General features: G+C 36.4%; 1 protein-coding gene across 11 annotated transcripts in view; it reads left to right on the top strand.

Annotated features, from left to right (window-relative positions):
- Positions 1-24,465, top strand: part of PLEKHA5 (pleckstrin homology domain containing A5) — a 165,220-nt gene that overhangs the window by 101,154 nt on the left and 39,601 nt on the right. For all 11 annotated transcript variants that reach the window (XM_065742505.1, XM_065742506.1, XM_065742507.1 and 8 more), the window contains exons 6-10: positions 4,526-4,630; positions 7,893-7,965; positions 12,173-12,273; positions 13,205-13,320; positions 20,521-20,988. In XM_065742505.1, coding sequence (XP_065598577.1) covers positions 4,526-4,630; positions 7,893-7,965; positions 12,173-12,273; positions 13,205-13,320; positions 20,521-20,988 — 863 coding nt within the window. The remainder of the gene's footprint in view (positions 1-4,525; positions 4,631-7,892; positions 7,966-12,172; positions 12,274-13,204; positions 13,321-20,520; positions 20,989-24,465) is intronic.

Below are 24,465 nucleotides of genomic sequence, written 5' to 3'. Positions count from 1 at the left end.
AATTTAGTCACAAAATGGCCCATGCCTACTTTTTTTAGATTCAGAGTTAACTCGTGTATATACTGAGTGTTGGAAGATAATGAAGAATGAAGGCCAAGTGTATGCCACAGCTAAAATTTCAGACAGTTGAGTGGTGTCGAAGTATGTACTCCCTTTCATGAATGCTTATTGATCCAGAATAGGCATGACAGTTGGGTAAGTTTCTGTTTTATAACAGAAAGACTTCTGGAGTCTGTTGCTGTTTACAGGTTTGAATGAGGTGAGGCAAAAATCAATGTCAGATATAAGTCTTATTATTGCTCCTTCTTCCCCACTATATAAAGCATGATAGTCAAGTATTACACTATAATCCTGGGCAGGGTAGTCTTTTAAGTGCTACTTCTTCCCTGTTGACTTGAATTGTATTTCTGAATTTGAAACCAATAGACCAATGACCGTGGAAAAGATCTACATAGGTTTATGGCTGCTAGTGATCTATTTATTTCTTCCTTTCTTTTTAAAGCAAGGTCACTTTTTTTATGTGTTAAAATCACTACCTAGACCATTATGGTTCCATGCCCTGAATTTTGTGTGTCAGTTTTTTCATATGTAGATAAAGTAAGGCATGTTACTCCACAGCTCATCTCCCTTGCCCTGATTACCCGCAGAACCGTGCTAACAATTTCCTCACAGTAAGTGGAATGGAGTCTCTGTTACAGCAAGGATGTGTCAAACTGTTTATATGTGTATCACTTCATATATATTTCATAGAGTCCTCAAGGCAGTCCTGCTTTAAATAACTAGTTTGAGTACATCAGCGCATGTCTGAACAGGATTCAGTTTAACCAGAAATAGTCATGAGATGCATCCACATTTGCAAATAGCACAGTAAACGGGAGCGACGTGCAGGGCAGTATTGCTGCTTAGGACCAAACATCTGTACTGTGCTTTTGTGGTTTATCTTCAGGCTAGTCCTCATGCATTTTACATTTTAAGTCTTATCCAAAATAAATAGAGTTTGTTCTACTAAGCAAACTAAAGAACAGAAAGGGGGAATGATTGGGAGATAATTTTCAAGAGCAACCTCCAAATCCAAGCTAAAGTGCTGAGGCAGAAACCCACTTCGTTCATGGAAGACTGCAATATTGTATGGCCCTAAAATTGCCTGCAAAATACAGAAGGCAGGACTATGTTGGCTTGTGGTTTGGGAGATAATTTAAGCCTTAAACACTAGAAATATAGTTTCAGGCAGAAGTTGAAAGCTACAAAAATTTAGTTTCCCTTTCTCCTGAATTTATATTCAGAAGTTTCTTGAGCCTTGTTTTTAAATAAATTTAGCATTGATCTTTTTTATGTTAATTGAAGAGATTATAGTTAACACTTTTGAAACTGGGGATGAAGACTCATGTAAATTCGGTGTCCACTAGCAGCAAAGTTCAGAGAAACAGTGGTTAAGTATGCAGCCACAGCTACTGTGTGAGCTGTTGCCCAGAGTTTTCTGGTGTTTGTTTTCTTCAGACGGGAAAGAGTAAATATCACTGATAGGATTTCCTGGCTTCTTTCTCAGTACTTGAACTGAGAAGAGTCTCATAGGTTCTGGTTTTGGAGACATCATTGTTTCTGGTATCGCTCCTCAGAATTGATGTAATTGTACAAATTGTGAATATAAGTTTGTTAGTTCTGTTACCTTCTACACCTTCCATCAAGTGGTCAGTAGTTAGAGCCGTCATTCATTATCCTTCTTTCTCTTTCCTTTCTCTAGTTATTGTATTGTGGAGTGAAAAGTATTTTAATCCTTCCATTCTTGATTCTTTCTTTTACTCCTGTTTTCCTAGTTATGTCAGATTTGTTCACAAAAGGAATGTGGGATGGACAGGGATGCCAGATGTAAAAGGAGGAGGAGATAGCCTAAGAAGTTTGAAAACTGATAATTAGTTTACATGAGCACCTACAATATTTAAATATCCTGAAGTAATCATTGTCTTTGAGACTTAGAAATTGTTGTGAACAGATACTCCCATTATGAAATATGCGGTGAAATAATCACAAATCACCAAAAGTGTTCTCTGTGTTTGCTAAAATTAGAAATCACTTGTGACGCTCTCGTTAATTAATGGACATTTGTATGCACAGTTGATAAGATGTATAATTAACCCATCAAAATCTTTGCTCCGAGCTCAGTGAAATTAAAATCAATTTGTGATTTGTTGGGTTTTTTTAATCCGACTTACGTAAGAGACATCTATTTAAATTATCTGTATTTGCTAGTAGAATGGAAAGATTGGTTTTGTTTTCAGAAGTTTCTTTAATGTGTTAGCCATGTAACAAACATGAAGTTTCAAACTCTTAAGTGCTCCTGAACTTTAGAGAAGGAATGAGCATTGCAAATTCCTTCTGATCAAAATCCTGGCACAGCTTTTGTGTAATACTGTTACTAATACTGTAGTGTAGTAGCCATACAGGTTAACTTACATGTCTGTATGGATGTAAAAAACAGACTAAGAGATGAGAGGCAAGAGAGCAGCCCTGCAGAAAGGGCCCTGGGGGTTCTGTTCAATGGCAAGTTGGACATTAGTCAGAAGTGTGCACTGACATCTGAAAGTGCCAGCGATGCCCTGGGGTACATCAGGTCCAGCACTGATGCCGGGCAAGGGAAAGTGTTGTCCCGCTCTGCTCTGCACGGCCACGTCTCAAGCTCTGACTCCAGGTTTGGGCATCACAACATAAGAAGGACATAAAAGGGACAGGTTCTGCACCAGAAGGCAGTGGGCATGGAGCAGGCTGCCCTGGATAGCTGTCACAGCCCCAAACCTGGGAGCTAGGAATTGGATTCACTAATCCTTGTAGGTCCCTTCCAACTCAGGATATATGATTCTTTGGTGTAGATTTACTTATATAATGTGCTCTGAATTGTTAGGGGTTCCCTGTATTTTCCTTTTTTACACCTGCATGTCATACTTCTCTAGTGTTCTTAAAAACTTTTGTCCATTTTGAACTGGTAGAATTTTCCAGATGAAAGCAAGGAAGATTTTGGCTTTCATTTTGAGTTAAGACTTCAATCGCTTACTCTGATTTGCTTTCCAAACAGAGCTGAGTCAAATTTCTCAGTCTCCGAGGGAAATTAAAAGCACTTTGATTGTTCTTATATTCCCTCCCGATCCTTCAAAAAAGAAACACAGAATGACCTTGTTTCATTGTGCTGTAGGCTTCAGACAAACATGCATAGTTTTTGTAATGTCATTCTTTTTAGACTAAGCTATATTGTATCATTCAGTAAATGGCATCACTGACAAAAGCTGCACATTGTTCTTAATTGCAGCTTTCAGTTTGATTTTTAACTCACTGTGGAATTCTCTCTAACATATGTATAAACAATGCAATTCACTGAGGCATATTGAGAGAATTTTCATAGAGAAACCCCATATTCTAATTGTCAACAAAAACTGAAGTGTGTCTTTAGATTTTCCATTCAAGCATCTCATTTAGGAACTTTAAGATTTGTCTCAGCAGTAGAGATGGGGAAGCTGAAGCACAGAATTATATTGTCTAAATTAAAACAGTGGGATTAGAGCAGAGCCAACCACACTACGTAGAAAACTTATCTGGACTTTCCTTCTGCAAAATGGAGTGCGTTGCTGTATCTCATTGCAGGGTCTTCAAGGCACCAATCTGGTGGAGTTTAAAAAACAAACATTCAGTTTATTTAGTTGCAGATCAAACTTTCTAAATGTAAACTGAAAAGACTGAGATGCGAATTGGTACACTTATTTATGCCTTTTCTTATTTGTTTTGTTTTCTCAAGTACGAGAAGGATGAAATTAAAAAAAAAGTTATTTTAACACACTTCACTTACTCATCTTTGATCATTGCGTAGCTGTAAGGATATAAAAGGTGTGAGCAACTATAGTAATAAGCACTGGAGATTCAGGACAAAAGATTCAAAGCAGGCCTCAGTGCAAGCAGGTAAAATGCTGAATATTCAAATCGTCCAAAAGATTTGTAGAGTAAGGGTTCTTAAAGGAGAAGAAAGAATGTTAGGAAGTTCCTGCGTGTTTTAGGAAAGTGGGAGATTCAAGAAGAAGCCTTTGAAAATTATGTCTTCTTGAAATCTGACCCTGTTTAGTTCATTAGGTCCTTGTTAGAAGCAGGGAAGAGTAGAATTTTCTTGTCCAGGTGATGTAAGTTTTTATAATTGCAGTAATTCTGTTAGAAGGAGCTAAAATGACATCTTGATAGATTTGCTACCTGCCTGATAAGGATAGGTATTTGGTTTTAATTCTTTAAAATAAATAAATAAACAAGATCTTTAAGGATTTGCTTTGGGATTTGTCTTTGAATTTTCTGCAAAGGAAAAGAAAAGAAATGCTGAAGCCTGCAGAACCATTGTGATTATGTATCTATAAAAGGAATACAGTTTACATTCTTCAGTCCTCAAAAGAGATGTGCAAGAAGATTAAAAACAACAACAACAAAAAAAGAAAATGCATTATGATTTTTCCACAGTTATTGATACGATGTTTTCTTTAACCTGTTCAATTTCATTTAGACATCACGATCATCAAAGAAGGTTCATAATTTTGGAAAGAGATCAAACTCAATAAAGAGAAATCCTAATGCACCAGTTGTCAGACGTGGCTGGCTCTACAAACAGGTATTCTTCCCTCTCTTAACCTTGGAGTGGGATTTTTTGTTGGTTGATTGGTTGGTTGGGTTTTTTTTTTTTTGTTAAGACAGTAGTGTACAAAAGCCAGTCATTTGGAAGTAAACTAATCTGATGCATTTGATCTTTTCTATTTAGTGAGTGTAGCCAACCTACTGTAAATTTTCCAGTCAGCAATACTAGGCCATTTGCATTTTTCTTGCCTTGGAAGAAACAACAAAATCAATTCAGTCATATTTGGAATATGTTTTTTAAATCCACTAAGAGCCGTTTTAGAACTTGGCATTTAAACTCTACTGAGCTACACTGTATATATAATTTTGAATATACTTTGTTATTTACTGTCCCTAGTAGAATGACCATAGTAGAATGACCCAGGTAACTTCCTGGATATCGTTGATGAACCAGTTTTAAAAATCTACTACTAAACAGATAGTAACTTTTATAGTAGCAGATTTGTTTTGGTAGTAAGTATATGTTAGGTATATTTTTTTCCATGTTTAGATATGCTTGTGGCCTCTGTGCTCTAATGTTCATATTACAAAGTCCATTTTAGTATAGTATTTTCCTAATTTAGAAAGAGCAGCTATAGTTTCAAATCACAGAGTTATTAAGGTTGAAATCACCTCTTGATCATCTTCTGCAACCTCCCCTGCACAAGAAGGTTCAGTTATTGCCAGTTGCCAATAGCTGTGTCCGGTCCGGTTTTTAATCTCCACAGGTAGAGACTAAGCACAACCTATCTGGGCAGCATTTGATCGTTCTCATTGCAAAATAAATAAATAACCTTTGCTCAGAAGGAATTTCATGGTTTTAAATTTGTGCCCATTGCCTTTTGTCCTGTAACTGGGTACCACTGAGAAGAGTTAGACTTCATCTTCTGAGATTCCCTCTGCACTTCAAGACTTAACAGGCCCAGGTAGCTCAGACTCTCTACACACACAAGTTTCTTAAGTCCTGTAATAATTTTTGAGGCCCTTCGCTGTGCGCCAGTATGTCCACATCTCTAGACACAGTGCTGCAGGTAAACCTCAGGACTGTTAAGTAGAGTGTCCTCCCTGTACCTCCTGGCAGCACTCCTAATGCAGTCCAGGATGCTGTTGTCCTTTGCCACAAGGGTGCCTTGCTGGCTCGTATTCAGCTTACTGTCCCTCAGGATCCCGCCATCTATCTCTGCCGAGCTCATATGCAACTAATCAGTCCCAGTGTGTGATGGTGCCTAAAGTTATTCCTCATCAGATGCAGGGCTTTGCATTTTCTATTGTTGAACTTCATGAGATTCTTCTCTGCCCAGTTTTTGTTCCTGCTGAGGTCCCACTGAATAGCAGCAAAATCATCTGGTGTCAGCCACTCCTCACAGGTTTACCATCTTCAGACTCACTGCGTGTTCACTCTGTACCAGTGTCTAGGTCATTAATGAGGAAGTTAAAAAGTATTGGCCACACCATGAACTCCTGGGGTATATCATTAGTGATTGGCCCCACCAGCTGCTGATGACAGCGATCCAGGCCCAACATTTCAGCCAGTTTTCTGTCCACTTCATTGTCCAGATGCATACCATTGGACAGGATTTGTGTGTAGAATGGTTTAAACGCCGAGATGTTTGACTGTATTTTGTAAGAAATGATTGCTATATGTTTCTCTGTTGTTAGCTGAAAGATCATTACTCATGAGTTTCGATAATAGATATTATCTTCAAAAATATACAGCCCCTCAAAAATTTACAGTATAAATCTGTGCTGACTTCTTTTGGGAATAAAATAACTTTCTTAACGTATTTATATACTCACAGAGAACGGTAAGTTTTGTTTGATCCAGGGTGTGCAATCTCATTGAATATAGTGCCAATTTTCTGTAATTCTTTACTAATTATGACATAATCACAATAATGAGGAGAAAATATAGTTTGTAAACTACTGATACAGAAGGAATTTACTCGTAAGTAGGAAAAAAAAATATGAGAACCACATATTCATTTTGTATACATTTCTGCAAAGAGTAAGGAAAGTAAAAAGATCATTTCTGGAGTGAGTCATTTTTGGGAGAATTATGAATATGTCCATGTAGAGACCTGTTGGTGTTTTTAAATGATGGAAGAAATCTGATGTTGTGTAACGATTTCTTTAGCAAGTCCATCTGAGGGCTTGAGGTAATCCTTTATGCTGAACAAGTTCAGGAATTTTCGAATTCTGATCTTGATTTTTATGGGTAGTGTCCTTAGGGCCTGGGTTCCCATGTGCTAATCCACTACCCAATTACTGACCTTGTCAGTGAGGGGAGGAAGCCAGTCTGCCCGCTTTGTGTCTGCCTTTCCAGCTGTGAAATAGGAGCTGACTGCTATGGACAGTGCTTCCAGAGTTCATTAGTGTTTGTTAAATCACTTTGAACTCCTTAGAAGAAAAGGGCTATAAAATGTTTAGTTATTCTATATATGAAAATATTTGTAGCAAAGGATTCTTTTTTAACTTTTTCTGAATAATGTTGCATAGCTAATGCTTGCTTTAACCTTTCTTCTCCATCCTTCATCTTCTTCCCCCACCCCAAAAGCAGAGCAGAGTTTGAAATAGGAGGCTAAAAATAATGCCAACAGTTTCTTGAGTATAGGCAAAGTTCTGGATTTCATTATCGAATCCTTCTTAGTTGTCATAAAACCTATTCTAAAAGAATACTGGTAATTCACACGTACCTTTCTTCTTGAAGAAGATTAGCATATTTATTAAATCCATTTCTGCTACAAAGTGCATGCTGCAGTGCTTTGGCTTATTTACACTGCAGTAGTGACAGTCTTTCATTCTGAGTTGTGTGGTATAAATGGATTATAAACATAAATGAAAATGCAATTGCCTTAGGAATAAACTTAGTTGGAGAGAAATTTGCTGTAGATACACGAATAGTAGAAGATGAAGTTTAGTAGATGGTTTCAGAAAACAAAGGATGGGTTTTTAAGTACTATAATTACTCATGCACTTTAAAATAAAAAAAAAGAAAATTTAGATCTACTCTTTAGTGTAGATTGTAGTCTCTAGCACTCTGAAATAATGGGCTTTCATTTCATCTATTCTCTTCTGTTAACATCAGGCTTCCTGGCATTATCATCATGATTTGCCATGCCAGTTCTGCAATGAGAAGTGAAAGATGCTTAAAATATGACTAAGCTAAGAAAATCAACAACACACCACCACAGTTTTGGGGTACTCAGTTTACTTTGTGAACAGTTTACCATTTACTTATGTGACTGCTTTTATTAATACAGGACAGTACTGGAATGAAGTTGTGGAAGAAGCGGTGGTTTGTGCTCTCAGATCTGTGCCTCTTTTATTACAGAGGTAAGTTCCACTCAGGAAAGGCTTGCCTACCTTGCCTGCCAAATTCTACTGCAAGCAGATAGATTTTAACATCCTACTCAAATACAGGAGAAAAGGAGCTGCTACTTGACTTAATGGATCAAATAGTTGTATAGCTGCCAATATCCAGGCCTATTACTTTTATCTTTTCCTTTCTTAATTAGCAATTTCACATAATTGCTTCCTGCCTGTCAGGTATGCTCAAAGGGCAAACCCATTCACAGCCACCTTTTTAATATGTTCACATTGTGGGTTTTAGTTTTCTCACTACTTCTGCTGTTAGGAAGTAAATATGCCAAGTTAAATCTGATTTATCATGCAAATTAATTAACTGAAATGGGGATATGAAAGGGATGGTGGAGAGGGGCCAAAACTCTGCCTTTGGAATAATATAGAGGACATATATGCCTTTTGGGAATCTAATCAGTGCTCATGAATACTTACTAAGTTAAATTTTATCAAGTTCCACATAAGTAGAAGTCTCTACTGTATTTGGAACAAAGTGAAAATCAGTTAGTACCTTTATTTAGCTACATCAATGTATTTCACAGGGAAAAGTTAGCTGGTTACAATTTGAGTCTGAGCATATGTATGTTAGAAAATTGGTTTCTTCATCATTACAGATTATTAACTGTAGTGCTCCTGAGAGGATAAATAAATAGGACTTGTGCATATGGAAATGCATTCAGTAATTCAGTCCTGTAATTAGGTGTACATTGATAATAGTTTAGAGGCTGAGAACAAAGAGGAGTGTAAAGCCTGGCTTTACACTATGAACAGTAAAGGCCATCTGCAGCCTTGTGGAGGGTGAGAGAGGGTTTCAACTTATGAGGAGAGTTTTGAATTAGTAGCAGTAGTGTTGATGCTAATAACCCTGAAAGCAGTGACTGATAAAATAAAATGCTGTTCCATTAAGTGCAGCACATTTTTGTGCTAAACAGGACAAATAGGTTATGAAATATAAACGCTCATTCTTTGTGACTGTTTTAGTTAACAGATTCTGAATTATTGAAATATAATCACCGGCTTTGTATCTTTACCCAAAAAGTATATGTTGTTAGACAGCTGTGGAGTCAAAATTAAGCTGTAATTCCAGTCATGGAGGCAATCAATTGTGTTACACTGCATTGAACCAAGTGGTCATTAAGTACTTTGTGCTTTCTTGAGGAGCTTTCTAATTTTCAGCAAGTCCTCAAGCTTTCTCTTTGAAAGGCTCTAAAGAAAGTGCTGCTTTGCTGCTTGTGAAGAACAGATTAAATTGACTTGCAGTCTTTGATTTGCAGTATTTTAAGAAAAACAATAATAAAGTACACCCAATCAGCTTTATAATGTTTCCTATTCTACATTCTAATGTACCACATAAGCTGAAATATGTTCTAAATTGTTTACGTAATAAACTTATCTTTTAGCTATCACTCTTACTAGAAAGCAGTTAAAACTTATAAACTCACTAAACTGATATATAGTGAGTCTTAAAAGTATTAGAAATAGCTACCAATATTGAAACAACAAAAAAAAAATAGACACTTCAGCCCCTGTGCTTTTAAATTCTTGTATTAATTGTCTCTCAGATGCAAACCAAATGGAAAGGGGGAAAATCCAAACAGGATTTCTGGTTGCCTGATTGTAGTTACTGGTTTGTTGGGTTGTTTAGTTCTGTTTTTGTTATGTTAGTAAATCTTTCTGAACTTTTATGATTGTGTTACAGTGTTAGCAGCTAGTGCTTAAATCTAATTTGTAGATTAAAAATGATTTCACTGTACTTTTCCAGAGCTTAGAGAATGATGTTTTTCTTTTTCACTGAAGGATAAAAGGCTGCTTGCTCTCATATTGGAAGGTTATTGTTGCAACAAATAAAAGACCTTTGAACTGAACAGAAGATCTGCTATTTTTTCCTTGAATTATTCATGCACAGCATACAAGTAAAGATGGGATTGGAGCAGTATAACATGTAGATAAAAGCTGTTCTGATACAGATTTTAAAAATCTGGAAACAGAATGTAGCAGTTTGTTTTAGCAAAGACCAAAGTCTTTGATACATAGCTGTTCAATGCAACACAAATGCTTAATGCTTCCATATGACACTACTAGGTGTGACATAATAATAAACAAGTTTAAGTGTAAGCTAACAGCAGAAGAAACTATTTCCCCCTCAAAAGCAGTCCAAATAAAGTGGAAAGCCCCAACTTTGCCACACATTCTGGAACAGGGAAAAAAACAGCAAAATTCTTCTGTGTGTGTCCAGTAAATGTTTAAAGAGTAGACAGTTGAATACTTGAAAGTAAATCTACTCCTTTCATTTCATATTTATTTTTTAATCAAAATGTTTTTATACTATGTTCTTCAGTTAAAAAGCTATCTAAGCATAATTTTGACATCTAATATCTCATTGTATCTGGATAGAGCTTTACATTTATGAATAACTTAAGTGAAAGATGTCGCTATTCTGAATCTAGTGAGTAGATGAGAACCAGGAAGAGATTTTCAAACCCAAATGTAACATTGTCCTTTGGTGCTATTTGCATATATATATATATAGATATATAAAATCTTTTAATTGCAGCAGCATTAATTTTCTATGCTTGAAGCAACTTGAAATACCAGTTTTGCATCTTAATTTCATAGATACATAACATTTGTAGTGGACAACATCTTCAATGATGTTGATTCCTATGATTCTGTGATTCAACTAAGGGAAGCTTTATTGTGTGATCTGCTAAGATAAAGGATGTGAATTGCAGTTCTGTGTCTGAAATACAATTAAGATTGACTTTGTGAATTTCATCCAATTATTCCTTTATCAAGGCATAATTGGATTTGAGAGCTAGTTGTGGTTTCCAATTAAAATGTCAGTTTATTATTTATAAGTTGTTTTCTTTAAGTTGTATATAAAACAAGGTTCAGTGAAAGGGGTGTTTTCTTTGTTTGTTTTGCAAATGATCTGACACGTATTTATTTGTACAAATAGAATGTAATTGAGCGTAAAGTGTTCAGGGAAATTATAACAATTTCCTAGCTTCATATGCCCAGTATCAGTGAATGGTTAGGAGAATGCAGTTTTTTTACAGAGTAGACAATAGATTGCAGGTATTGCTCCTGCCACCAAATTAGAGGCTTAATTTCCTACTTCTTTTCAGTGTTGCAGTCTTACGTAGGTAAGCACTGATCCACAGGAAAAACCTCCAGGTGAAGCTATTCTTGGTGTTTTCTGTAAGACAGCTCATGTATTTAAACTTTCACAGAATTGGCATTTTCAGGAGAGTATATTTATGCTTGCCCATCTTTAAGAAAAGATGTCAAAAGTGGCTGTATTCAGGTGGGTTAGATGTGCTGAGCAGAATTTTTGGGCCACGCACTTACAGGATCATACAAGTATATAGATAGCTGCATAACAAATGGGTCTGGCTTTGGGATTCTCTAATGTTTTCTTCCGAGATCATAGAATCATAGAATTACCGAGGTTGGAAAAGACCTCCAATGTTATCTAGTCAACCATCCACCAATATTTCCCCACTAAACCATGTCCCTTGGTATCTGAACGATTCTTTAACACCTGTGGGGACAGTGACTCAACAACCTCCCTAGGCAGCCCTTTTCAGTGCCTGACCACTCTTTTGGTAAATAGATTTTTCCAAAGATCCAACCTGAACCTGCCCTGGCTCAACTTGAGGCCATTCCATCTAGTCCTATTGTTAGTTACGTGGGAAAAAGAGGCCAGTTCCCACCTCACAGCAGTGTCCTTTTGGGTAGTTGTAGAGGTATAAGGTCTTCCCCTGAGCCTCCTCTTCTTCAGACTAAACAGTCCCAGTTCCCTCAGCCACTTCTCACAAGACTTGTGCTCCAGACCCCTCACCAGTTTTATTGCCCTTCTCTGGACACACTCCAGGACCTCAATATTTTGTACTGAGGGACCCAAAACTGAACCTAGTACTCGAGGTGTGACCTCACCAAGTCTGAGTATGGGGGTACAATTATCTCCCTGTTTCTGCTAGCAACACTATTTCTGATACAAGCCAGGATGCTATTGGCCTTCTTGGCTTCCTGGGCACACAGTGGTTGGCTCACATAAGCTTCTTGTTACTGGCCATGTGTTGTTCAGTGGAGACTTTCAGATAAGTGTCTGAATATGAGTGTTATGTATCAAAATACTTTGTTTCTCTGATTTAATTTAATGTGTGTTTATTCACAGATGAGAAAGAAGAAGGAATACTCGGTAGCATACTATTGCCTAGTTTTCAGATATCTGTGCTTTCTCCTGAGGACCATATTAACCGCAAATATGCCTTTAAGGTAAGGAAATCAGTTTTTTGTTTTATGTCTGAAAGCACAATAACCAAGTGATCAGAACTCATTTTGCTGAGTTGTTATGCAAAAACTAAAAATAAATTAAAGATTTACTAGCAGCTTCTGGGATTGATTTTTTCATAATATGGTAAATAAAGGTTTCACAGGCATTTTTAGTCTGATGTAAATGCAGACATAGTTACTAGAGCAAGAAAATTGATAAATATCACGTATTTACTAGTCATTTATTTTTAGTTCATTGCTCTTAAATGCTGTGGGGAGTTTTAGAATTGTAAACTGCATCCACAGCTAAAATTACCCACTAATGAAAAGTTCTGTAGTTATTTAGATACAATGTATCTTTACATATAAATAAAAATAATGTTTTATTATCAATTAAATCACAAATATGAATCACTTAGGAGTGTTTCACAGCTAATCTTTAATTATGATATAAAACACTCTACTAAATACTCTCTCTTGGCTTTTTTGTCTTTTATGAGCTCCTTTTGGTTCTTCGTTTGGCCTGCTAAGCAGCACATCTTTGATTTAATGTGGTGAGTATAAACTGAAATTTACTGTATCATTAAGATGGCAAAAAAGCCTATGCCAAAGTCTTATTTGTATTAATCAACTATATTAATTTACATTAGTGTATAATTGAGATTGTTTTTAATAGAACTCATAATGTTAAGGGCCTTTTATCAGACATGTTAATGAAGAAACAGCTATGACTGAATATTGTAGGCCATTATTTTGGAAATACAAATACAATGAAAAGGAAACTTAACACTGACGTAGTGTATTTTTTCTGATAATAGTTTTCAGAAATTTTATTATGAAAGAAATCAGAGCACGTATGTAGTAATATAATTTACCTCTTTTCTTTTACAGAATCTTACATTTTTATTGCAATGACCATGTCATTTCCAATCAGGCAGCTCATCCAAACATGAGGACATATTATTTCTGCACAGATACAGGAAAGGAAATGGAGTTGTGGATGAAAGCCATGACAGATGCAGCACTTGTGCAGACCGAGCCTGTGAAAAGGTAACATAGATTCATAAAACAGAGGAATTGTCTACTGCTTTCTTCTGCTTAATTTGCCTTATTTAAATGAAGATTACACCTTTAAATAGTACATAAATTGTCTGAGGTGATTTCTCTTTCTATTCAGGAACTCCTACTCATTTAATAATATTGGTTAAAATTTTGCCTATTTGTAATGAATATGGATGGCTTGAGTGTAAGGGGCAGAGGAGAAAAAAGAAGACCAGTTCCTTTAGCCAGTGGCATCAGAGGAAGTGCAAAGGCATGCTTGATTTACTGTGCCATTCTCGCTGAAGAACAATAGAATCATCATAGAATCATAGATAGGCCTGGGTTGAAAAGGACCTCAAAGATCATCTAGTTTCAACCCCACTGCCATGGGCAGGGTCACCAACCACTAGAGCAGGCTGCCCAGAGCCACATCCAGCCTTGCCTTGAATCCTCCAGGGATGGGGCATCCACAACCCCTCTGGGCAACTTGTTCCAGTTGCGTCACCACCCTCTGAGTAAAAAACCATCTCCTAACATCTAACCTGAATTTCCCCTGTCTTAGTTTAAAACCATTCTCCCTTGTCCTGTCACTCACTATCAACCCGAGTAAGCCGTTGTTTCCCTTCCTGTGTATACATTCTCTTCAAGTACTAGAAGGCCACATCAAGGACTGAAGTCTCCCCAGAGCCTTTTCTTGTATAGTAACTTTACTGGCAATAGTCTTTGTCTTACATCTGTATTAAGTATGAAATTCACAGTTGTAGCTTCTGGTCAAATCAGACAGCTGCACCGATGGATCTGCACATTTCTGCTCATCGTGCTGTTGTTAAAATTATACTTATCTGTTCTTCAGGCTTATCTTTTATGTATCCACATGTTGATAACAAAAAATGAGTCATCACTGGAAGCCAAGTGTTCTCAGAAACTATTACCTGCTGCTATCTGCCCAGTAAAAATTGTTTTCTCTCTGACTGTGGTCCCTTGGGCCAGCTTCATGACATCTGTAATGAAAACCTCATCAATAGAAAATTTAAAAGCTCCTTGTTATTGATGGCACAGAAATTGTTGCTGATGGCTGCCCTCACTTGATTTACTTCTGCAGTCCCTTAGGTCCTGCTATGCTGGAGCTAAATGAGTGACAGCAATCCTGAGAAATCTTAAATGTAAAAATAAATAAAATCCCATAGACATAGGTACCAAAGAAAGAAAAGGTTACAATTTTTGTTTGTGTTATAGATTAACAGAAAAAAACATTGTTCTCCATACTTTGGGAAAAACAGCACATCAGACTGTGAGCTATCATGTCTATTTTCCCCAAATTACAGAAAATAAAAGATTTCAGCCTGTAGAAATGAGGAACGGTAGGTTCAGTTACAGTCATGACACTTGGTCTTATTATGTAAGATTTCATATTGTACATGAACTTGTTTTGCTCTGTGTCCTGTAACACGCCATTTGTTTGGATATTGTAGGGGAAAGGATAAGCAGAGGAGGATAAGAGCATAAACAGGTTGATGCTTTTTTGATGATAAGATTTTTACCTTTTAATTTCTGAATTGAGAACTTTCTAAAAGTGATTGCACTTAAAGTGATGAGTATACATTGACAAAATATCTCATTTAACTTAGTGAATAATAAATTTAAAACTCAATGTTGGCTTGCATTGTAAGTGTACTGCAGATAGCTGGTGATAACTTACAGACAGAAAACTGATTTTAGACCCGCTTCACTTCAAGCAAAAATCTTATCTTGAATGTATAAGCACTGTAGGAAGAGTAATATTGACATGTGTCACTCCAAATCTTTCTAAGCTAATGAAAGGACTTCATTTGGCTTGTGTAGTACTGTAAGACTGAACATTTGAAAGCATATCTTTATAGTAAAAAAAAAAAAAAGAATCGGAAAAAAGTATGATTCTGACAGAATCTCCTTAATAAGTGTTTTCATAGTCTCCCATACGATAGTCAATGTAATAAAGCATATTTAACAAGTTAAAATGTATGAACAAATGCTACACAGTATGATTTGTGATATCTGTTGTAACATAGGGAGCAAATGAAATTAAAATATTGATGTAGATATTCACTCTTTTATTCAATTTATTACTGTACCTGTACAGTCACGCTTGCTGCCTCAGTGCCCATCAAGACACACAGTAAGCTTGCCCTGACAGTTGGTCCGGCTTTGTGAGATAGTCCTTCTTTCTAAGCTGTGGTTCTGTGATTGCTTTAGCATGACTGATCTGCAGCCCATGGCAGTTAAGGGCATTCCAGCTTTCCTAAATATTTGGTTATGTTCCTGTCCCCTTCTACAGCTGCAGTGCATATTCCAACACTGATGTCTGCCTGTTTCAAGTGCTTGATAGTGTACAGGCAAATGGTAGGGATTCCCAGTATAGCTGAGCTTATCTATTGCTTTTCATCCAGCAACATGCTCCTACTATCTGCCTTGCATTGCTTCAGTTGCTTATCTTAGTCCTTGGTGAATCACAGTGGCACACACTGAAGTAGTAGAAAAACACTTGACATAAAAATGAGCAGTTTCCTGCTTGGTTATCAAGATGAATGTGCTTACGGACAGACAAAACAAGTGTTAGAAACAGGAAAAGCAAGTCTGTAACACTACTCTGTTGTTTTAATTCAGGCAAAATAAAAATAAACATAATGGAAAAATTGACCTCTTTGAAAAATTTGTTAGTAATATACTCCAAGACCATTGAAGTCCCTAAAACTTTCATATCTGTTAATTAAAATAAGGAAAAAAATCTTCCAGACATCTGTTTCTAAAGAGACCATCTTTTAGCTATCAAACCAATTCTTAAAACGAACCATGTAGCATAATATGATCTTATCCAGAAGAAATACTTCCCTGTAAGAATCTGTTAAGAATTAAGTTCATTGTTACCTCATCTTTAAGTAACCTGGAGTTGGGAATGCACATGGGTTTAAGAAGGAATTATTTGGGTTCAATCAGAAATTCCACCAGTGTCTTATGCTCTCTATTCTATCTGTTCTAGAAATCTATCACAGGACTGAATGCAGTTTTCTAACAGACTAAGTTGCTAATGGCTGGAGTTATTAAACTTACTCTCTAACCCAACTGAGCCACTCTCCTGTTCTTGGTAATATAAATTACCCGGTAATAAATCTCTTATGATACCATCCCAATAGTCAAAGAGCTGGAATGTGTCTTGATTTTTCTTGAGCACGAGAGTTACTTAGAGAGAAGAAAAGTTAAAACATAATTGAAACATTAAATTCTGTTGGTTATTTTTGTCAGATTTTCCATCAAATATTCTTACTTTCAAAATACAATGAATCATATAATACAGAAATGAGATGCTTAGATGAGAAAAACAGAATTATTTATTTTAGAACTGATCAGCAGCTTGCAGTAGAAGAGCTCCCTTCTCATGTATAATTGTAGGACAGGACAAATAGTAATTGATCCTATTGGCTTAACTGTAATTATTCCTTCGTAATCATTTTTGTTTTCATTTTTCCTACATAGTAAATTCAAATTTTGTAATATACTGAGAAACTTTTCAAAATTATAACAAGAAATACTGTAATTAGCAAGTGCTGCCTAAGCTTATCACTCCAAGTACGATCTCAAATAACCTCTCTTTATTAGCAAAACATTTTACTCATTCGGTGTCATATCACAGCAGATCACAGTCAAGCTGCGTCTACAGTACTAATTGTTTGCTTGTGTGTGTGGATATTAATATCCATCCACATGTCTACCAGCAATCATTCCATCCCAAATACTTATTTCTCTACACTCCAACATCTGAATATGATTTTCCTGCACTTTTACTGTTAACTGTGTGTGTTAGAGCCCTTGTGTCTTCCTCTTGAGCACTGCAATGTATTCTAAGAGAAGATTTTTCTCTTCTTCTGTAGTTACTCTCCCTGAACAGCATAAGCTAAGCTGCCAAAAAAGTACTTGTTAGCATAACAACATCCACAGCGGGGGCTTACTGACAGTGCTACATTTGAAAAACATGTTTTTTTCTTTTCAAATGCTTCTAGCTGTCTTTGTGCAGTCGTCATGTTTGTCTGGTAATTGACTACATAACCCCCTCATCTGATTTAGAATTTTGTATTTGTTTATAATTGTTTATAGAAGCTGAAAATAGTATTTTTCCTCATAGTACCATTCCCTACATATTATTTGTTTTGTAGTAGAAATCTATAAATTGCATTCAGTATGAAACATGTATATGAAACACAAGCCTTGCTGAAAACCTTTGAGAGCCACATACAAACATGGAGACAAATAAATATAGATTTCTATTTCTTACATTTGCATACTAGTTACTGATGATTCCTTCTCACTTGTAACCACTGCTATTAAAAGAGATCTCTTGCTCACACTGCGTTGTCTAATCTGCCTAAAACTTAAAGGCAAGCCCCAAAGTCTATTTTTATCAATTTGAATGTCACACCATGAGTAAGATCATTAGAAAGAATGTCAAATAGAAATGCTTGGCTCTGATGCGTATAACCATAGTAACAAGTGGTAGGAGAAAACTATTATTTTTTTTCCAATTAACATCTCCAGTGGAAAGTAATATGATAATGTGAATAGACCGTTATGCTAAGGCTTTGTTTTTCTGTCCATTTGATGAATGTCCTTAGAGATGCCACTCTCCATCTGCAGCGCCGTTTTTCCATCTGTAAAAAGGCAACTACTTCCTTACTGTAAAGCACTCTGAGGGAGGTTGATGTAACATGTTATGTAAGAGGATACCTGGTGGTATTATGGTAGTATTATGGCACGCTGCATACAGTACAGCCTGTGTTTAAGAGTATTTCCAAAGGAGTACTTTATTTGCAAACCCTTGATGAAATTTTAATGGCATTTTTGACTTGTTAATTGTAGGAAATGGCATTTTGAGTTTTTGGGAAATTCCTTTAGATTGTGGTAAAACATTAGGTCATAGAGTTTTGAGGTGAAGGGAGGAGGTGATCCAGTTCTTCATGTAACATTAAGGAAGAACCCAGTCAGAAATATTGGGTCTTGGGATACTCTAAAGTTTCTGAAAAAAACAACAAACTAACTAACCCTCACTTTGAAAGTGCAGCAGGAGATGAGCATAGTATTTCTTTGCTGATAACTGGAAATTATAAAAAACGTGATGTAGATGTAGCAGTTCTAGCACATGTCCTCCCTTTCTATACAGAAACTGCTTCTACATTAAGACTTCTTTTCTCTACAATCAGTCTATTGGTGGCAGAAATTTTACCCTTTACTTTCTGCTTTCAGAAAGCATCAGATGCATCTAACACTTGTACTTAATAGCTATGTACAAGAAAAAAAAGCTATATAGAAGTAACAACAATTTAAGTAGGCAGAGATATACATTTTTTAGATGTATTGATATGAATATTTTCATTTGTAATACATTCGATGCATGTGCACTTTCATGTCAGCAGCTCAGGTATAATCACAGGTTAGAAAATAAAGAAAAAAGACTATTTAGAGCTCCGTGTATTAATTTTTGACTTTAGCAGTGAAAGACATTGGGTTCATCACCTATATGTCAGAAAAAGGTGTGGAGAAATATCGTGCCTCTTATGCACTCGTGAGGTATTGCAGTGTGAAATACAGAAGTATGTGTGTGTTTCATACAAACTCAGATACAGTGTGCAGCAGACACTGATGTCCTGCTGTTGTTTGAATTGGTGTAGTTATAAAATTAGTTCTTCATTCCTTTCACATACTGAGAATTCATAGCAAACACAGAGTGATAATGGAAGGTGCACATAAAATTAATCACCCAACTTCGTTAACAATGGATGTTTTTCAAGTACATTACAGTCTTCCATCCTTTATATATTTACTGGAGTTGTGTTTCAGATAGATGACTTTTTGGGAATTCATGGCTTAAATAATATGTCAGGGAAGTGTGGACTTACTTATTATAGACCTTGACCTCATAAGCAAAAATGCTTACTCTTATGAGTGTAGCTACTTGGAAGCAGACCACATATCAGAAGAGTGGTCTTGTGCTCTTGGTCATTTGTATACGTGATGGTCTTTCTAGGTTATTCTATCTAGTTAATACCTATAATTAGGTATTTGAACTGAGCACAACTGAAAAGATGAATAACGTTCCCTCACAAAAAAAAAAAGATGAAAAAAATGGGAAAGATTAGTTTGACATCATCTTAAAATGAAATGTTATTCTTAGTTTGGTTTTATAAAGAGATGTAATCTTAAAAACCGATGCTTCCTCCCAGTCCCAAAACCGTTGACCAAAACTTTTCAGCTTTTTTTGTTTTATTTTGTTTTTTGTTTTTGTTTTTCTACTAAGTCACGCTAAAAAATGTCACTGTCTGAGCTGGATGTTCAGATAATGTCCCAGTGATGAAGAACATACAGCTTCTTGACATTCTGAAATTTTAAAAGGAAAATGGCTAACTGAACTATATACGTTCCTTACTTGCATAAGTACTGCGAAGCAGTAACTGTTGAAAAATATCATTATTTTTGTGGTACTCTTTCCTTAGTCAGCAGCTATCTTCCTTCCTAAATTTAGGGAAGCCACAGTTATTTTCCATAAAATGTATGATGTTCAAAGAGATGGCATACCAGAGAAACCCAATTCATGCCGGGGACCATGAAAAGTTGTTTCCTTAAAAAGACCTTGTAATATGTTAAATCCAGCAGTGTGGTGAATTACAAGCTATTCAGCAGTGTAGTCTGCTACCATTTTTAAAGATAGCTTTAAAAGTGGCGTGAATTTCAGGGTGTTGATTTCTGGAAGCTTTGGCTTTTGGAGAACTACTGATTACTTTCACTGTTTAAATGTCCAGCCCTCTGGGAACCAAACTTCTGCTTTTTCAGAGTCTGGCTTTTTGGTCTTGTTTAATGCACGTTTTATCAGGGGGATTAGTATGAAGCTGTCTTTAACAAAAAAAAAAAAAAAGCCCTATCTCACAAATATTTTTTTAAATAGCGAAGAAAGAGGAGCATGGAGAGTGAGGGACCAAAAAAAAAGGGCGAGAAAATGAGAAATTGTCACTGATAATTGAGAAAACGCATCCTGGATTTTTCTATGAAACAGCTTAGTTTAAAACAGCAGGACAGTGATAACTGAAAATGCCCTGGTAAACAGGAAAGAGATTTTCTTTTTGTTTTCTTCTTATTATCATAAATGAATGTTTTCTTGGTGTTACAATTTGTTATATTCCTTTCTAGGGTTGAGAAGTTTACCTCTGAAAATACACCACCTCGAGAGGCCAATAATATTTCAAACCATCGGGTGCTAATTAAGCCAGAGGCACAAAATAACCAGAGAAACAGAGACGTGAACAAAACTGAAGAGAAGAAGGCTTTGGAAGCTGAAAAATACGGATTCCAGAAAGTTGGTCAAGATAAACCATTAACAAAAATTAACAGTGTGAAGCTAAATCCTTTGGGATCAGAATACAGGACTCTTCCCATAACCACAGTTCAGGCTGGACACTTCAGACCAGTTCATTTAAATGGAGCTGAGAATAAAGCTGTTGGTGTTGTCCTGGCAGATACTGGAGATGGCAGTCAGCACAATGCAATTCAGTCACATATGGAATCTGAACGAGTTATGCAGAGAACTAATTCAATGCTGCAGTTGGAACAGTGGATTAAAATACAAAGAGGAAAAGGGCAAGAGGAGGAAGCGAGAGGGTAAGTGCTATGTATTTATTTATTTTTTAAACTGGACTTTCTACCAGATAAGCTTGTATCCTGGCTACTTGCTTTATTTTTCAGTCACTACTATGTAAATATTCTCATAGAGTATTATGTATTGTACTCTGTAAGAAGTGCCTGGATGCCTACTGAGAACAGATGTAAAGGTCACCTTTTACTATCATTGAATGATTATTAATAAGCTATTAATAAATAGTCAGAAAATGTTTTGAGATGTTAGAAATAGCTCTATCCTAGCAGAGAGAGTGTGACATCAATCGTAAAAATTATTTTTCCTTCTTAAAATCTAATCTTATTAGTGGCCTGTGCTCTGTGTTTTTATGTTAAATTCTTCTACCAGTATTTATCTAAAATGCTTCAAAAATATTCCAGTCAGTTTTGAAACAAAATATAATCAGAGGGAGAGAGAGAGAAGCTTTACCTAAGAGTAAGTCTGAGTAATCTAACTAACTAGATGCTTAAAGCTTCTTTTCGTGTGAAATTAAACAACTCCCAGTTCTAATACTGGGCTCCAGTGCATATTCTTGAAGCTTTGAAATTGCATGTGAATGACTGACAATATTGAATCTTGTCGTGATACCTATTTTTCTTTCTGGCACTGCTTCCATGCCTGCCTTACAGACAAGCAGCTCTAGCAGTAAAATATTTTTAAAATAACAGTAAATATTGCATTAGATTAGAAATAATCGGGTGATATTAGAGGAGATGTTTTGAAGAGCTGAAAGGAATTTCACGTATAGATAGATAGCAGAGCTTATGATAAAACCAAGTTCAGAAGATCTGTTTTCCCAAAATGTGAAATTGTAGTGACTGGGGACTTTTTGAGTTTTTGCAGAACAGCAGGAATTTTCACTAGTTTGTCTTAGGCTTTCCAAAACTGGCTAAAAATTTCCCCACTGACTTTCCTTTTTCATTAAATATAATTAGGAATAGTTAATGTATTTATTATATTGCTGCTGTTTTGCTTTTAGACCCATCTCCCTACCCTGTACCTTCTCCCCCACCATTCCTCTTTCCTGGGGTATGGGCCCATGGGTCCCCTGCCCCATTAGTCACAGAACTGGGTCTAAGCAGCCCATAAACCATTGACAGCACTTCTTTATGAAGTACACAACATAAGTATTTTGCTCAAGTTCAGATCTGCACTACATAAAATGACTTGCACAACCATTTATTTTAATGTATTTTATTTTATTGTGTATGCTTCCATAATGAGAAATGAAAAAGTTCCTTGTTGCAATTAGGTTTTTTTTTTTTTTTAATGGGACTGTAAAACTTGCGTACAAATGGTAGAAATTTGAAGGGCTGTGCCATTTTTTGGTGGTGAGCAAGCATAACATCCTATAACTGATTTCATTGTAATGGGAAGTACTATTAAGAATATTCTCTAATTAACAGCATTTTATTCTTGATTATGGGGACATTTGTTGCTTTAAGGGGAGCACTGAATGCACAAGCATGCTTTGAGCTGCAGCTCTGCAAAAAGCTAAGAAGCTGGGAAAGAGATGTTGTGCTGTCCCTTCTACTTCTGTGTGGAAATGGCCTTGAGTAACCACCAGAATTTCTAATGCGTAGTGATGTCTTGAAAATGTGTGGGGTTTTTTGGTTTGTTTGTTCGTTCAGATTGCCAGATTCTGGGTTCTAAGCAGAACCGAAGTTTGAGGCTGAGAGTAGAAAGAAGCTGCTGTTTACGTAAAAGTTTGGGACAAAGGTCTGGTTAGGCTGCAGTAAGACCCTTCTCAAATGTTTGAAACACAGAGGAAGGATCTCCTTGCACACCAGAGCAAGTATTGCTGCCCGGCACCTCTGAGGGTGTTCTTAATGAGTCTGTGAACTCATGTGGAAATCTTTTCTTCTAATGGGAACTTTAGTAGGGAGCTATTTATGACAATAGTTTGCAGCCTTGGAGGCTGCCCGACTGCTTAACTGCCTGTGGTGGTCCTTTTGCATGCAAAGCAATTCCAAGCTGCAGCACTGTCCAGAGTTGTTTTTGGGTTTGACTGGAAGGGCACTTATTGTAATATCAGCAGGACATTGGTGAATCAGTTTTACTTGTGGTTTGCCTATAAATGATGGATACATTATCTTCCTTAATATTCTAGAATATAACTAGTTTTATGCAGACTTCACATTGCTGTCTTTTCATATTAAGATCTTCATGCAGCTCTTCTTCTCACTGAGATGTTTAAAGGAGCCAGCAGGATTACAGAGTCCATTCAATTAATAAAATAGAAGATGAGCTTTACTGAAAGAACTGCATCTGGCTACTGGCTGCCTTCATGACAACATCAGACTTCACCATAATCATTTGTCAATAAATAAAACAGTACTTTGAAAGTTAGAAGTGGAGCCCAAAAATATCTCAGCTGTTGTTTTTCTAATAAGGAAGAAAAGCTCTTATCATCGATTATATATTACATAAAGAAATGTGGAGGCATGTGGGCACTTTTTGCAATGAGAGAACAGGATTAAGAATCATTTTCTGTGAGAATAAAAGGCTATCCAATCTGTAAAATGGGGATAATACTTTCTTACCTCTTGGAAAGATTCAGAATCTGCCACAGACGTTGTATGCAAAGCTATTTACTGCAGTTTTCATCTCCAAAATGATACAGCTGGTCATAAATACTCAGCTATAATCAGTGAAAAAGAGTTGTTGGTTTGCTTTTGTTTTTTTACCATCATCAATTTCCACAATAATTATTTCATAAGGATCAAATACCCACAGTGCTTCCCCTTGCTATTTGCTGCGCATCGTTTCTTTAATGTGTTTGTGGCACCGAAGCTGCTCAGGGCTGGCTTCAGACTCTGGTGCCTTCAGGTTCCAGGGTTGCTGTTTGGGTTGGGCTTGCTGAGGCGTAGCTGGAAGCTGCTGCCCTCCGATGGCTGCATCGCGTTCAGCCTGAGATGGATGTTGTCTCTGGGCCAGCAGCTCTCACGGATGCGATCAGCAGCAAATGGCTTTAAGCAGTGCTCATCCGAAATTTAGACAAGGGCTGAATGCTTATGACCTCCGTTTTGTCCCCTGTCAATAACTGCTATTTTTTCCTTAATCTGCTGTTAAAAATCATGTTTGTTGTTTGTTTGTTTTGTAACAGCTTAATTATTTCCTAGGCAAGCAACAGGAGACTTTTTCACTGAGGAAAAAGAAAACATTTAAGCACTCACATTTGGAACGGTATAGAAATTCTGAGCTTAAAAAACTTAACCTAACGTGTAGACCTGATTTGATCTGTAATTGACACTACTAGGTGGTTAAACTGATAAAAAGATGAAGTTTGGATTAAATTGTCAAGCAGTTAATCTGAGATAAAATCTGAAATATCGTCTTGATATTTTGCTTGTTTTTAAAGTGACAGTGCTAAAAAATGATAAGAGCTGGCAGGATAAACTTCATCTGTATTGAATAAATTTTATTGCCATGATTTTAATATAAATGTAAACTAATGTAAA

Source organism: Cyrtonyx montezumae, unplaced genomic scaffold, assembly GCF_038088225.1.
Source record: "Cyrtonyx montezumae isolate F1298 unplaced genomic scaffold, pur_monq_1.0 scaffold_3, whole genome shotgun sequence".
Lineage (NCBI taxonomy): Eukaryota > Metazoa > Chordata > Aves > Galliformes > Odontophoridae > Cyrtonyx > Cyrtonyx montezumae.
This window is presented reverse-complemented; position numbering and strand designations above follow the sequence as displayed.